The sequence below is a fragment of the Lepisosteus oculatus genome, chromosome 2, assembly GCF_040954835.1.
Source record: "Lepisosteus oculatus isolate fLepOcu1 chromosome 2, fLepOcu1.hap2, whole genome shotgun sequence".
NCBI classification, from domain to species: Eukaryota; Metazoa; Chordata; class Actinopteri; order Semionotiformes; family Lepisosteidae; genus Lepisosteus; species Lepisosteus oculatus.
In genome coordinates this window covers 56,506,132-56,523,439 of record NC_090697.1, presented here as the reverse complement: position 1 = coordinate 56,523,439, position 17,308 = coordinate 56,506,132, and the positions used below count along the sequence as shown (strand labels likewise).

General features: G+C 36.3%; 1 protein-coding gene across 2 annotated transcripts in view; it reads left to right on the top strand.

The window, feature by feature from the left end:
- The window catches only part of clic5a (chloride intracellular channel 5a), a 45,390-nt gene extending 28,772 nt beyond the window's left edge, over positions 1-16,618 (top strand). For both annotated transcript variants that reach the window (XM_006625745.3, XM_015345993.2), the window contains exons 2-6: positions 7,625-7,734; positions 8,871-8,996; positions 10,283-10,389; positions 11,466-11,647; positions 12,375-16,618. In XM_006625745.3, the coding sequence (XP_006625808.1) occupies positions 7,625-7,734; positions 8,871-8,996; positions 10,283-10,389; positions 11,466-11,647; positions 12,375-12,539 (690 nt within the window). In that variant the 3' untranslated portion in view covers positions 12,540-16,618. The remainder of the gene's footprint in view (positions 1-7,624; positions 7,735-8,870; positions 8,997-10,282; positions 10,390-11,465; positions 11,648-12,374) is intronic.
- Positions 16,619-17,308: the final 690 nt, after the last annotated feature.

The window sequence follows — 17,308 nt, the reverse complement described above, 5'->3', positions numbered from 1 at the left end:
GAGAGTCACTTTTGAGGAGGTGGCTAGCAACTGTGATAAACCCTCAGGAGACAGAGGGAACGAGAGTTAAGTAAGTAAGAGCTACGGAGAATAATGTGGCCGGGGGTCCCCTCTGGCTCGCACTTGTGAACCTCCCCAGAAAGGGTCGAGGTGGCGCTGCCATCCTGAGATCGGGGAAGTAGTTACAGTAGTTAATGTTGCAGTAACAGATTTTCACAATTAAAAATACTCACAATAATAAACCATAAACCATAAGATTTTATGTTGCTGATATGGCCAGGATTTGAAGAATTCAAAGTGTTACATTCCTTTAGGAAAATTGCAAATTATTGTCTTTGATTAGGTAAAACACAGTAACTGTACAATACCTGTACAATAACACAATACCTGTACAATAACACAAAAACACAGTAACTGTACAATACCTGTATAACAATTACAATTTATGGACAAGGTAAAAATCTTTGGAGTAAAAGACACATGTAACTTAAGAGTCAAAGTTACTGTAATAATATTATTTACTGTAAAATTAAGAGTAACACAAATGAGCTCCACTGCATATCGATGGTCTGTTGGGCTCACCTGTATTAAACTAAACGGTTATTGAAAATGGTTGGATATAAAATGGAGTTTGCCCTCAGTTCTTGTTCTTCTGTCTAATCAAAGATTCTGAGGTGTACGTAAAATAATAATAATAATAATAATAATAATAATAAACTTTATTTTATATAGCGCCTTTAAAGGTGGCTTCTCAAAGCGCTTTACAGGATGACAATAACAATAAATAAGAAGACTACAACAATAAATAAGAAAATTTCACAAGACAGGACACAATTATAATTACAACAATACAACAATAACAATAGAGGAGACCGTGGAAGATGGTATTAAGAAGAGCAGAGGGGTGAAGAATGGAACCAGTTAAGTAAAGGCTTTTCTGAAAAGGAGGGTTTTGAGTCTGGATTTGAAGGAGTTTAGAGAAGGTGACTCTCTAATATCCTTGGGCAAGGAGTTCCAGAGCTTGGGGGCATAGCAGGAGAAGGCCCTGTCGCCCATACAATGTAGACGGGCTTGGGGGACAGTAAGGAGGGCAGAATTTGAAGAGCGGAGGTTGCGAGGTGGGGAGTAGGGCGATAAAAGTTCAGACAGGTATTGAGGTGCCAAGCCATGTAAAGCCTTGTAGGTGAGCATGAGGATTTTAAAGTCTACGCGGAATTTGACCGGAAGCCAGTGCAAGGACTCCAGGATAGGAGTAATGTGAACACTTGCACTAGATCTGGTCAGGATTCTGGCTGCTGAATTTTGGACATACTGCAGCTTGTTCAGAGTAGATTTAGATACCCCAGGGAGCAGAGCATTGCAGTAGTCAATTCGAGAGATAAGCATGACTTCAGTCTTGTCACAGTTAAGATGAAGGAAGTTTTGAGTCATCCAAATTTTTATGTCAGAGATGCAATTAGATAGAATAGAGACAGCCACATCAGTGTCGGGTTTGGTATGGATGTATATTTGAGTATCGTCAGCGTAAAAATGAAAGCTGAGGCCATGTGATCTTAAAAGCTGACCAAGTGGGAACATGTAAATGCTGAACAGCAAGGGGCCCAGTATTGAGCCCTGAGGGACACCAGACTTGACAAGACCAATTTCAGACCTGTACCCATTGAGAGAGACAAAGTGACAGCGATCAGTGAGGTAAGACTTAAACCATTTGAGGGCAGTGTCAGAGACTCCAAACACAGTCTCGAGACGAGAAAGCAAGATGTTATGGTCAACAGTGTCAAAGGCAGCACTGAGATCAAGAAGGATGAGTATGGAAAGAGAACCAGAATCAGAAGCTATTAGGAGATCGTTGGTGACTTTGACTAGGGCGGTTTCTGTGCTGTGAAGTTGACGGAAGCCAGATTGGAGGGGTTCGAAAAGGTTGTTTGTCATGAGGTGGTTATGTAACTGAAGTGTGACAGCACGTTCTAGAATTTTAGAGAGAAAGGGTAAAATCACTAAGGTTTGTCAATAACAACAGTAATGCTGTACGTATTGTATCACATATTATGTGTACAGCTTTTAGTGTACCTTCTCTATTCCAGTGAAAAGTAAAAGTTCATTATAACATGACTGTGAAGGATTGGCATGTTAATTAATAATTGGCAGAAATTCATAAAGTCATCTAATTTGCAATGGTCCTTTGGTCTTTAGCTGAAACCTAATGATTGAAAGATTTAAAGGTTAATGGGGATACTGCAAACATGGCTGAGATGGCTATTGGGATTTATACATTTTTTTTCTTACTAGAAAAACAGAAAACAGAGTGAAAGTGCTAATCTAATGCCCCAAGTGTACTTTAGTCCTAGGAGGTCAATGTTTTGATGACATTTGGGCCAGTATTTTATGAAGGATGCAAACATGCTTCTTGACTGTCTGATGATTTGTGTTGTGTTTTTGCTTTGTTAACTGGGGTCAATGTCTAACACTCCCACACTGAAACACTAATTAGCTGAACATGCAATTTTTAGCATACAAAATTAAATACAGATCAGCTGTGTAGGGTATTTGCACAGCCCGGAGTCATTTAAATACACATTTTTCTTAAAAAGGTGTTCAATTCCTCACATTTTTAAAGTTTTAAAATTTTACAGTGCAGTACATAACTGTCAGTTGAAGAAATTCTGTAAAAAAATAGTTAAATTCTGGTCTCCTAAGGATCGGAACATCACATCTACAGTATGTACAGTATCAGCTGCAAGGCACATACATTACAACATTGCCATAGAGTGCTCATTTCGTGGCTCTGCAGTTTTGTAGATTATTAAATGTAACTCAGATTATAATCTCAGATTAAACCCTGTAGTCTGCATCTTTCTGACAGATCTCTGATATTAAAATAAGTGAGAGCCAACATCTATCATCCAGTTTTACTGTATGTTCACCTTGTCAATAATAAAAAGGGTTGCTTTTTTATCATTGATAAGACAGTGTCATCGAAGGTTAAGAAAACGAGGAGGAGGGCAGAAGAAACACAGAGAAAGAATAGTTATGCTGTTTTATCTGGTCAGATTGTAATCCGATCATGATTAATTACATTAATTATTAGTTTGCTAAAAAATGACATTGTATCCTGTAAACATTTTTTGCATTTTTAATGTGTCTGAATTGTAAGCAAGCATTTCATTACATATTATGTGCAGTACAGTATTTCACAATATTTTGCAGCCGTTTTATATGCATATAGGTATACAGTCCTTTGTACCAATGCTAAGAGGCTCATATCCTGATTTTTCAGTAACACTCAGATTAAAACAGCTAACCAATACAGTAGTCTTTATCTTCAGCATAGCAATACTTGTTTTGATTGAGTCATGCAGATGTGGACAGGAGACTGAATGGATGAGGACCTGTCCTTCTCTTAACAGCAACACATTGATTGTGTTTCTTCTGGTTTCATCTATGAGACCAACACACGTTTCAGTCGAATGGCAGCCAATACAGAGCCAGTGGCACATGACAGCTATTATTGCCTGTTATTTTCCAGATCTTGACTGACAATTTATCCCAGAGCTGTATTGAGTTACCACTGTTCTTTTGCTTCCATTCATTGGATAAATAGAAGGTTTGAAACAAAAACAGATTGAATGTCGTTGGGGGTAAATCATATTGTCTTCTCTTTTAGTGTCTGGTAGTGAACTTTTGTAATTGGGGTATTTATGATGCTAGCTAGCAGATCAGTGTGCCAACTTCAGTTTGCAGCACGTACAGTATGTATGTGAATTTGAATTTCACACTCAAAGAACTACTGAAATACATTTTATACACAGAAGTGTAAATAAAAACAAAACAAATTTTGATTTAATGTATCTAAATTTCAAGTTGTTAGGCTACAAAATGTTGTTACTTTGGAGGATGTTTAGACATTTTATAAGCACTGAACATGTGTCATCATGATGAGACATTTGTCAAAATCAGTTAAATTGAGCCCTTTTGTTTTCGATATTTCATATACATTTAGTTACGTAAACAATGGCTGTAACATTTAAAAAAACTCAGGATATATGTAATTACGAGATTTGAGACATTTGATCATACTCTCTGATTTTCAGCTCGAAATTTCAACAAGTCAATTAAGCAACTATAATGAACTGGGTGTACCTATTAAATAAGGAACCAGTTATCCAGCTGGTGAACAACATATTTACTAATCCGTTAACACTAACACCCGGGCTTATCCAGAGTAACAGGGGGAGCTGGAGCCTATTCTGACGAGCAATAGGCACAAAGTGGGATACAACATGGACAGGATGCCAGTCCATTGCAGAGCACACACAAACACAAACATGCACACAATCACAACAGAGTCAATTCTCTGAGAATCCAATTAACCTACTAGTATGTCTTTGGACTATGAGAGAAACCGATGTGAAGAACATACAAACTCTACACAGGTAGTTCCCTGGAATTAAACTCAAGACCCCAGCATTTTAAGGCAACAAGGCTGTCCCCTGCACCACTGTGCCATCCTCATATAGCTAATAATAATAATAATTGTGTTCTTTCTGCTGTTCATAAGTCGTAGCCTGCTGTTCATAGCCTAAAAGGAACGTTGACACAGACAGCTTAAAAGAACTACAGTATGTGGGTAAATGATATAAATGATATAAATTTATACAATGCTGGAAGGTAGTGACAGACTCAGGTCAGAGGAGTTCATTTAGGACGGAAGCTTGGAAACACTTCTTTACATACATGCTTGTGGTCAGGATTACATCAGATATCTCTCATTTATTTGACGGACAACCAAATAGGATGGGTTTCAGATTGAATTTTTTTTTTGCATATCCTCTGTATTTCAAAGATTGTACAACATTAGTTTAACGAGTTGCAGTTATCAAAATCAACAAATAAAGACCAGCAAATCAGCAAAATAAACACATTCTGTTTTCATTTTTCTCATAACTTATCACAAGTTGTAAATGGCAATCTATAGTATTTTCCAAAAAAGTACATCAGTTATCCATTTTATATAAAATTGAAAACTATTGAATGATGGTGCCTGTCTTATACGGATTATATTAAAAACAATAATATTCATAATGGGCAGATTCTTAAGGAACACATTTGCTATTTCTCTTAGGAAATCATTCTGCTTTCCTGTTAATTAATATTTATGCTTATATCTCAATGTGTTCGTCAAATATGAAATTTTACCATTGTTTCTTTTATAAGGATTTTAAAATCTGATTTTCAGCATGTTTTCTTTTCTGTATACATCTAATGAGTGCAATAATTAGAAAACCATAATTGAAACCTTTCCTGTTTTTTTCCTCACAATTTGTTTTATTTGGTACAATGTATATATTGGAAGATTGGATAGATATTTTTTTTACCCAATATTTTCTTATGCACCAAACCCAGTCTCTGGGACTCTCAGGCTCTAAAACAGTTTTACTTTGTGTATTTTTTCTGCTTTTAAAGAATTATAGTTTCAACCATACATGGTTGTTTAAAATACAGTATATTTTATATGTACTGTATATATTGTCATATTTTAGATTGGTGGAATTCTGCATGGGCAGCAGTAGTGCAGTTGGTAGCATTGCTATCTTGAAGCACTGGGGCCCTGGGTTCAACTTCAGACCTGGGGTGCTATCTGTGCGGAGTTTGTATGTTCTCCCTGTGTTCCTCCGGGTGCTCTGATCCTCACACAGTAGTAGGTTAATTGGCTGGTTCTGGTTTGAGTGTGTGTTTGTGTCTGTGTGTGCCCTGTGATGGACTGGCGTCCCATCCAGGGTGCATACTGCCTTATGCTCTTTGCTTGTCAGGATGGGCTCCAGCTCCTTCGCGACCCTGTATTCATTAGAAATATTACATTAATTCTAATTTGCAAATTTGTGTATAGGAATAAATATATTATATACTGTATTGCTTTTTCAGAATTGTTATGAAATGGTTACAATGATCCTGGCATTGTAACCAAGCTACCAGATTAGCTTTCATACTGTACCAGCTCGGAGGACTCAATTTTATGTAGCACCGAAATGACAACGAAATATATATCCAACTATGTCCTTCTTAATTTCATAGCCTGATGTCTAAGAATCGGCAGTCTGAAATTCGTCTGAAATGTGAAAATCTGAAATTTTAAGAGGCCCAAAATGTTGAAGGGTAGTTAATACCTGTCATACATTATCCTTACAATTGGCTGTCAGCTCAAAGGCATCAGTGTAATAGACACTTTTTTTAGCCCAGCATTGGAAGACTCATTTGGCTTTTCCAGTGATTTCTTAGGAAGATCAAACAGTTTTGTGAGCCTGGTCACTCTGGGGGCTGGCTCACAAAACTCGCTGTTCTAAGGCCTAATGAACCAGGTAATGGAATTTTCATGTATAATTCAGGTTGTCCCAAGTATCCAGTTACAGTGTTAGCTTTCAAGACCTGTCTCACGTTATTATTTGATAACCTGATACCCACTACAGAGATGGAAATTTGGCTGTGATTCTTTCCCTTGTACTTATATGCACTTTTCATAGCTTTCATACTGTACTAATTGAAAAAATAACACTATCATGAGACATTTGTTTTAGATAAGTGTTAGTATAAAAACATGAAGGTAGTTTAAAAAGAAATCCATTCAATGGTAATGTAGCCTTACCAAAATCATTATGCTACTATTAAATGTGTTGTTTTTTTAATCGTTTTGTTAATAAGAACTTCAATTACCTTATTTTTTGCATTGAAATCAACATATAGTAAGCAAATAATGTCTTATAACATCAGAAACTGAGATGGTAAAGAGCCGCTGAAGAGTTGGTGAAGAGTTTTGTTGAAACCCAAGATGTCGTTTAAAAATAAAGCTGTCCAGCAGTGGTATTGAAGCAGATTCACTGGTTTTCTTCCTTGGCTGGATACATTCCTCAAACGAATAAGCTTCTAGCAATGGAACAAGCACTATACAGTAGGTTGAATGGCTCTAAGTTGAAGTCTTGCTTATGTTTCGGTTGTCTCAAGGCTGTATTTAACAGTTGCTGAATGAGGATGTGAGATAAGCGTTACAGTGATGAGAAGCTTGTCATATGCAAACTACAAAATCCTCAAACATGCTCAGATTAAATCCTCAAACACTAATTTAAAAAAAATTATAAATGTTTTTTTCAATTTCTTTTAAAACAGTTTATTAGACTAAAATTGTCCATTTCACATTTCTCAGTAATGCAAAAGGATGGTTTTCTGACCCTGCATTAAGAGTAAACCTTTATTCTTGCTCTGATGCTCTTAGAATTTTGAAAACATTTTTTTTTTTGCTGTGATTATACATGAATCCTGCTTTTATTTTCTTGCAGGAAGAATCTCCCTGGTACGCAAACCTTCTGGTAAAGCTAAAAAAAGCCTTAGTACTAGCAAGGTGAACTGCAATGTAAAAATAAAACATTTTTGGTTTTAAACGCTGTTTTACTAAATTAAATTAATTTAATTTATTTCTAGATTTTTGTTTTATTCTAGGTATTGCTGTTGTGTTCAATGGTGCATCATTGTCTATATTCTTTGATGCTATGTTCCCCTGTATCTTTGTGTGTGGCAAATCAGAGGAAAGTTATTGAGTCACTGTGTTGATTCACCTGTTGTCTGTGCTCCCCAGGCTGGAAGTGATGGGGAGAGTATTGGAAACTGTCCATTCTCTCAGCGACTCTTCATGATCCTTTGGCTCAAAGGAGTTGTCTTTAATGTCACCACAGTTGACCTGAAAAGGTAAATCACTGCTTTGCCTGTGTGTCCAGTTCAGGCCTGCGTTCCAATCAGGTTAACTGTACTGCCATGTTAATGTCATCTTAGTTCTGAATGAAGACTTTATCAATGGTGAAATAAAAGGATCATCCATTATATTTACAAGACAGTGTTGTTAGAGTGTTATGCTTTATCAAATCCAGTATTTTTTAATTGCTTAATCAGAGGCTAGTTTTCAATGCAATGCTTTTAGTGAGATTATGGCATAAAATGTGCTTTTATCAAAATACTGTATGTGAGATGTTAAATTACGAACTTATTAGCTTGGGCAATGAAGTACAGTAAAAGTTTATTAATGTTGTTTAAAGAGTTTGTTTTCACTTTTGAGGCATTCACTATGAAATATACTTTTATAATTACCACCATGATAAATATTAACAACAGCGATAACTGTAGTTGAAGCCTTAAAACCTCTAGTTTAAATAGTTGTAATATATCCCCATCTGTAAGTAAAATACATGTTTTTCATTAAAACTTACATAGTAGCTATTGCTACTGCTTGACTGTGTTGTTAAGAAATTTACCCACAGTTTTGGTTTAGTTTTCTTTAATAAAAGCATGTTCAGTGCTATTGGAGCTTAATTATGCTAATATAGTGTTTCACAAAACTATAGACAATTAGTTCATGCATGTGTTCAGTTACTCATAGTAATATAGTATTTTATTCCTGGGTGTAGACGCTCATTTGACTTTCTCATTCTTTTCCTAAAACGTGTGTTCTTCTTGTGAATCCAAGACCATTTTCATTTACTGAGTAAAACTGGTCTTACTGTCACCTTGCTTGAACTGTGTAATTCTTCTATCATAGCTGGTATTTTCATGAATAGGTGTTATCATCTAGAAAAACAAAACAAATGACAAAAAGTAATTTCACAAAGATTTTATACACACATTTCCACTGACACTGATTTTCATACATTTTTTATGTATGTGTTGGTCTAATTTTGTCCAGCTGGTACAACATTTCTATTCTCTGACCCTTTTACAGTACTATCAGGATAAACTGTCACTACCTTCATTGTACACGGTGACACATTAACTAATTTTTAACATGGTCAGGTTAAAAAATTTCCTTGTACTGTGCCTGTCTCTCTTCACAGGAAACCTGCAGACCTGCATAATCTGGCTCCAGGAACACACCCCCCTTTTCTGACCTTCAATGGTGAAGTTAAGACTGATGTGAACAAAATAGAAGAGTTCCTGGAGGAGGTCTTAGCTCCACCAAAGTATGTTAAAAAGCTCCCTACAGCACTTTGAGCCTTGGCACTAGAACATCATTTTTTTTACATTTGCTTGTTTGAGATATATGCATGCATAAACTTGGCAGTCTTCATAAAATGTACTGCTTGAGACATATGCGAATTTAAGCTTGCATTGTCTTGTAGAACAGCAGGTCAGTTTTGAAGTGATCAGGTTTAATTCAGTGGTCCCTGACCATGGTGCTGAAGAACACTGTTCCGGCATGTTTTTTTATTATTCTTCTTTCATGTTTATTTTTACTACTTAAGTCAATCATAGGCCTAATGTAGTAAGAGGTCAGAAGCCCTGGATTTAATTTAACATTTGGAATTTATTATTTTGTGTAGGAGTGGCCAACCTCCACATTTCTGATGCATTCATTTGCAATTTGTTATAGCCAGACCAGAGATAAAGATGTAAATTTCAGCTGCAGGGTCACTTAAGTAATTAAGAATAAATAATTCAGTAATTAGAGCCCTGGCTCATACAATGGTGTGGATAAGGAGAGCCATGGTGGCTTACTACTGACATAGTGAGAAGAGTAACCTTCACCAGTGGTCTTATTAGAACACTACTAATGAAGCCTCTAACCCCCTCCCTCTTCTCCATACTGGTGTGAGATCATATCAGTGAGCTAAGAAGATTAGTAAATAGCTATTCCAGATTGGCAGCAAAAATGTATTAAAAACAGAACCAACATCATAAATTAAACTGTGAGAACTCTTATGTTCTCTATGTCTATGTATTTGTATTGTTTATACATTTCCTGGTTATACCATAGCACAGCATTGTTATCTTAATGAGGCTACACTGCTATTGGACTTACTAGAAAGGAAGGGGGTGGTGTGGTGGCTCTGTGGCTAAGGACCTGCACCTGTGGCTGAAAGGTTGCCGGTTCATATCCCATGGTCGGCAGAGGGATCCTACTCTTTTGGGACCCTGAGCACGGCCCTTAAACCCAACTGCTCCAGGGGCACTGTATAAATGGCTGATCCTGTGCTCTGACCCCAAGCTTCTCTGTCTGTCTGTGTGTCTAATGGAGACCAAGTTGGGGTATGCAAAAAGATAAATTCCTAATACAAGAAATTGTATGGCCAATAAAGTAATCTTAATCTACAAAGGAAGTGATGTAATTAAGAGGTAAATAAAGAAAGGATGCTACTGTTACTCTTAACATCCAGCACTGTGTGCCTTACATTACTACATGTATAAAAGTTTAGTGGTAACGTACAACAATGTGCATTGTGCCCATGTCTGTGGCTTTGTTCTGCAGATATCCCAAACTGGCTGCTAGACAGAGGGAGTCAAACACAGCTGGGAATGATATTTTTGCCAAATTCTCAGCATACATCAAGAACACAAAGCCAGAGGCCAATGAAGGTGGGTTTCTGTGTTATCATCAGCTCCGAAGAATATTTTCTGACTATATACTATGTAAATCAATGTGCTGTGATATATAAGTTGTGATATATAAGTTTGTATATACCAAGGTTCTTAAATAGAACTTTAGGGTCATCCATCCATCTATTTTCTAACCACACACTCACACCAGAGGAAGGTTTCTCAGAAGCCAATGAACCTACCAGTGTGGGAGAAAATCCAAGCACTCAGAGGAAAGCACTGGGTAAAGACCGGTAAAACATATGAGCTCCCTCCCGGATTTGGGCCCAGGGCCCCAGCACTGCAAGGCAGCAATACTACTGCCCTGCTGTGCTGTCCACTTTATTTTTTTATGTAGTAAATCTGGTATGCCTTATTCCATAAAAAACTTATTAAAAAAACAGAAATGTTAAAAGATTCTTTTCAGTCACATTCAGAATTATGAAATCTACAGAATCATATTTTGTTTAGTGAAAGTGAAACTCTCAATATAGAATTCATTTGTAAGTAAACCTGTCTTGTTCATTTGGTTACTAGTAGATTATTTATCCTAAGGTCTCATCTAGTGGTCTCCAGTAGACTGATTTGACTGGAATCAGGAAACAGTCCTTTACTTAAGGAATTGTGGGGGTGTTCGGCTAATTAAAAACGACCACATTATCTTTACTTTGCTGCCCTCTAGTGTTCACAGACTTAATTACAGGAGGGGGATCATTTGTTAAAAAGAATTGTACAAATGTTTTTCAACTGAATGTTTGTGGGCTCACCTTCTTAATCTAAATTAATTGTAAATCTGACTCACACCTTTATAAACATGAAATATGCAATGTTTGTTAACAGAAAAGTTTTCAATTAATTTAATTGCTAGAGATTTCTAACAAAATCAAAACATGAAACAAGGCTTTGTGCATCTTTTACTTTCATATTGTTACTTAAATGCAGAAATTTCCAGAAAAGTATCAGATCATTTTAGAAGAGTTTGTAAGTGTTTCTACTAATGAATACATAAATAGAATGCTTGACAAGGGAATTGACAACAGCGCTAGTGGGATGGTGTGTGGACATCTTCCATGTAGGTCTGGAAAAGGGTCTGAACAAGGCTCTGAAGAAGCTGGACAATTATCTGAACAGCCCTCTCCCCGACGAGATTGATGCCAACAGCACAGAGGACGAGAAGACTTCAAATCGCAAGTTTCTGGACGGAGACGATTTGACACTCGCTGACTGCAACCTCCTGCCAAAACTCCATATATTGAAGGTTTGGCGCTTCCAAATCAGTTGTTTGCAGGTTTTGAGTTCTGGTGCTTCCAAATCAATTGTTTGCACAGTTGCGCCAGTGAAGTTAGACAGAGTTTACATTCTATCACTTGGTACTACGGGAATAAGGAAAAATGAAGCCTTCTAATTCCCTACATCTTGCCACACCTCCTTGGCAACTCTGGCCCCAGCCAACTTGAACATGCAATATCTACATGCCAGTGCTCAAGGTGCATTCTGAACAAGCAGTTTCACTGATTGAGCTTCTGAGCCGCTTATGGACAGTTTTCAGATCTCAACCACACATAATAAGGCAATAGCAACACTAAGGATGTCTTGCTTTTGAAGAACATTCTTAGAGAAAGGGACAAACTTTCTCTAACTTTCTCTAAGAAGAATGGCTTGACATTCTTCTTGATTTTCTAGTTGTTCATCTTAAATGTAAGGCTCTACTCTGTACAGTTTAGTCTCACAAAAACAGTACATTAATTCACCACGTCACACAAAGGTGACCAAGATCTTTTATCTGTGTGTCAAACACTAAAGCTAATAAAGAAATCAGTGAGGTCTTGAAAATGAAAGTTTCTTAACTAACCCTTTTAAACATGCTCTTCTCTTACTCTCAAAATGATCTGTTCTGTGTAGGTGTTTCACTCAATTGATGTACAGTACTTAATGAAGTAATGCCTGCTTCCAGCTTCCCGGCTCATGTGCCTTTTCTTTCACAGATCGTTGCGAAAAAATACCGGAACTACGAAATTCCAACGGAAATGACAGGAGTGTGGCGGTACCTGAAGAACGCTTATGACCGTGATGAGTTCACAAACACCTGTGCGGCAGACAAAGAAATAGAGCTAGCTTACTTGGATGTGGCAAAGAGGCTTTCAAAGTAAGGCTTAAGAACAAAGCCATTCAAGTGGTACTCATAGGACATAAATCCCTGCAATCTGGCTGCTGTTGCCTTTTTCTTTCAAGTGGCATCACCATTTATCAGTATCATTATCTGTATTGGCTGGGACAAATCTTATGCCACTAGCGCCTCTGTTGTCAAAGATATTTCTTTTCCAGGAAGTTTCATGTCTGTCGTCCTTCTTTTCACAGATGTGCAATATTTGCTGACCTTAATGTAAAGCTTTAGTGCTTCTTTTGAGAATTTCATTTGATTGAAAATATCACACAGTCGCATGACAAGCTAGCCACTCAAGCAATAGCTCGGATTGGGTGCCACAATTAATAAATTATTATTTTTTTACAAATTTCCAAGTTTTGCTCCTTCATGTGGCTTGTAAGGTTCAGTATAATAATCAACTTAAAAAAAACGTATATCTGCACAAACCCATCATTCAGACACGTTCAGACAGTGTTACTTCATTACTTCATACTTTTTCTTAGAACTGTCCATTCTTGCTCAGGTATAGTACTTCTAAATACTAAAAATATTATTAGTTACTTACAAAGATGTACTAATGATTTAAAATCCTGAGCAATCCTTTACCTTTGTCATTTGGCCATTTGGTGTGTAGTCCCTTTGACCATAATTGCCTGAAAATATTATTTAAACAATCATGTCTAGCAAATTACATATTTTTTTAAATATACAGTAAACAATTAGAGTTCTTAATTTTTTCCTCTTAAATCTGTTGTTATTTACATTTAACCACTGAAAACTTAAACCCTAACTGTCTTTGTACTCAGGGTAAACATTTGTTCTTATATAAATAAAGAAATTACATTTGTTAGGAGTGTGAAAGTCCAAATTGATATAAGCTTCAATAATTAAAATATTAACATAGTATCCAAGTATATTAGTGTATTGATTGTCACTTGTGCAAAGTATTGTGTCCTAGAATATAGTTCTGAATATAGTGGCTTGTGCAATTTCACTGACATGACTCATTAGCAATGTATAACTCTCAAGATAGGAGCGCTTGAATTCTAGAATCTAGAATTCTTATGTCTAAAAATACAAGTGAAGTGAATATGGATCTTTTAAATTCCAGTGTAGAGACATTACACCTGGTCACCTGGACACTAATGTAGAACCTATGCTCAAAGTATTACACATGTTGGTAGGTCTATACAGTATGTGAAAGCTGTAACCAAATCACATGGTGCAGCTTCATTTTACACAAATTATAGTTACTACAGTATTTAAGATTACTAAAAATCTGGAGGCCAGGACAATCAGCATCCAGACTATTGTTTAACAGCTTTGCTGCAATAATGCTGATGCTGTTTGTGAAACAATGTAAGTCCAGTCTGAGCTTTGTCATGTTAGTTTTCTGTGCTCAATTTAGGGATTTTATTACAATCTGCAGCATTTTTTCCAAACGCTATTCTATGAGTCTAGCTATGACCACTAAAATACAACACCTGGATATTTTGTACTTACAGCAGATGAAATATTATTGCCTACATTGTTAGTGTTTAGCTGGTGGTATACCAAACACATTTCATTTATTAGAACCAGTGCTTGAAATGACCTCTGTTTTGTTTCACATTCTACCTCTGCTGCAGTCAAGATTTTCTTTCTGAGGCCTGACCACCTGTGCGTTTTGTTGATAGTCTGGGGACTCACAGGTCAAGACAGCAAAAGAGCAAATTCACCAATAAAAAAATGTATCTTTACCGTTCAATTGTGTTACTTAGGTTATGTAAAAAAAATTGGGAAATTCTCATGTTTTTAAATTGGTTGTTAAAAGTAAGGTTTCAGGAGGCAAGAATAAGCTTAGTGCAAGACAGCAAAAGTGATGAATTGCACACATCTGTAATGATATGCACCGTCTAAAATTGTCATTGTAAATGCTAAGGTAAAATGGCAAAACCATTCATACTGTACATAAGGTTTAGTAGTGGAGCTGACATGTCTGTCTCAATTCAGAAACAATTATTTGAATTATTTTTAAAAATGGGGAAGGAGGAATATGCAGGAGTTAAACTGACATCCCTCTACTTGATGGTGACTTTTTCTTTTTGATTAAAAGCGTCATGCAATCAGAATTTGTCTTAAATTCTGGCAAGCTCCAGCGCATTAGGTTTAAAGGTGTAAGTCACTGGCTGAAAATCATGGTAATCTGCACCAATTATGCCAGTAACGACTCAGGTTAAGTAACTGAGAATGTGGTTAGAATGAAAGTCTGGAACGGAGACACCCAATGTACATATAGCAGAACAAAACTTTAGTGACAGATGCAAACACTGTTTATCTAATATTATATGGTTTTGATATTTTTTCGTTAATGTCTTTTATGTGCTTAGTTTTCTCAAGGTTTGTCCCAGACCAGGATTTTTTCTTGCATATATTATTTTGAGCAAACGGAAAGTTGATAGTAACTTTGTCAATGGTCATGAAGTCAGTTCTTAGGGAATTCTCTGCTGTGAACCTCTTGGTCACTGAAGATATAGATATATTGAAAATCATCGTTTTCAACAAGCTGCGCTAACAAACATGCAGTCCCATTGAAACTGCGCCAGACATTTTACAGAAATACTGAGGAAGTATTGCTTGGTGGTATAAACAAACTGCAGATACAATATACACATCATTTATGTGTACACACAGTATTAGGAACAGTGCTTACATAATACATTATGTAATGTTTTGTATTTAGCCAATTATAAATTAATTAAAATTGATCTCTTAATGAAAAAATAAATGCAAATATGATAGTGTAGTGATTTTTTTCCAATGGTCTTTACCTTTTCTTCTATTCAATTTATTGGATTTTAAAAGTAAAAACATTTTCCAGTCTAAATATTTATTATACTTTACAAACCTTTTGGTCAACAATTTATTTTAATAAAAATCTATAACATAATTGTGTGCTGAGAATTTTGCACACTACTATAGTATAAATACTGTACTGTGCACTACATATATACATATCACATTTGTAAAATGACTAGAAATCATAGGAAAAGTAAATACTAATTAATATTGTGTGGTCCAAACTTAATAATGTTTTGTGGAAATGGTGTATGTTGAATTGGGCAGAAAATGTAAACACGTCAAGCTCTACTAGTAAAACTTTAAGCATGATTTCTCATGACGAGTGAAACAGCACCATCTACTGGCAGAAATATTTATCACTAATCCTCACAGTTGCTTCTCTGTGATGAGTTCATGTTCACGTTGTCCCTGAGTAAGGTAGTTTCTATACCCACCCTATGAATGGCTAAAGATTTGTAACGATGTTAACGTTCGAAAAAACCTAAAAAGTACTATCAAGGTAAAAGCTGATGAATAACTGATGATGAGTAATTGTTTTTAAAAGTACTCCAATATAAGTTTTGTGAGATATAAAAATATAAATAAAATCACTTAACCAAAACTAAAATAAAAGTGTTATTTTGGTACTACAGTATATATTGTAGAACTGGTGTAAAGACAGACTAAAAACAGTGAAATTATAGAACTATATTACTGCAATAAATCCCTCATGTCTCCTTCCCCTACTCTCCTTTATTGCTGGAACTGTCAAGATTCTCGTGTTTGTAGTGTCAAGTGTTGATCAGATTCTGTTCATAGATAGATTAGTGTAACAGTTCTGTTGCAGCTGTAATTTGTTAAGAATTGTGACTTGAGCCTTCCTTTGTGCCAGGGTACATGATGTCCATAAGAATTTAAAATTCCAGCAATACATATGTTGATATATGAACCATCGAATCTTCTGAAACCAGCAGTAATTATTTTGCTAAAAAATGCTGTTCTACAGTAGGGGGTGCTTTTGATTTACTGTTCATGGATGGTTCAATTAAACTGTTGTGCTGATCCAGCTTCAGGTCACTACAACTAAGATACACTAAGGTTTCTGAAGACCGTCCTTCAGAATTCTGTCCTGAATTGTACACTCCCACCTAATTGATGGATATGTGAACAGAAATGGAAATGCAAACAATTCAGGGAAGCTCGAAATTGTCTTTCAGACTACACTGACTGCTGCTGAAATAAAAGTGTCTATTTTCACTAAAAGGAATCGGTGTGCTCCTTTCTTTCACAGGAAGTGATAATAAAAGGAAACAAAATCTACATGGAAGTGCATTTAAAACTGGGAGCATGAGGCAGCTCTTTACCCAAAGGTTTGTAGGAGTATGGAACAAGCTGCCCATGAGGCTGAAGCTGATACTTTGCCTTCTTACAGGAAACGGCTGGATGAGATAATTGGATTAAAATTCTACTAGCTACCAACCAGACCATAAAGGACAAATAGTCTCCTCTTGTTTGTATTATTTCTTTGTTATGTTCTAAAATGTACGTATTGTATAATGATACACTTAATTTGTAATACGTTGGAGCTGAGGCAGTTTCTCCAGATGTACAGGGATATAACATGATCAAGCAAAACCAGTGGGATTAGAATGACTTGAAAGCTGATTCTCAGAAAACAGAGAATGTACTGTACACAAAGACATACATGCAGTTCCTCAGAGGTAAATATTACCTCCATACTAACTATGTTCCTAGATTTGTAAGCTAAGAGTAACCCAATGTGACTTGCAATATCGAGAGAGACGTTGGTGCAACTTAATTTTGTCCTTGAGGGCAGCTTTGACCCAATCCAAAGTAAAGTTGGCAGGCTCGAAGCTGGAATTCCAGCACTGGCTCAAGGCTGGAATAAACTGTTTGCCAGTGTTGGGTCAGAGTTGGCCAAGTGAACTGAAT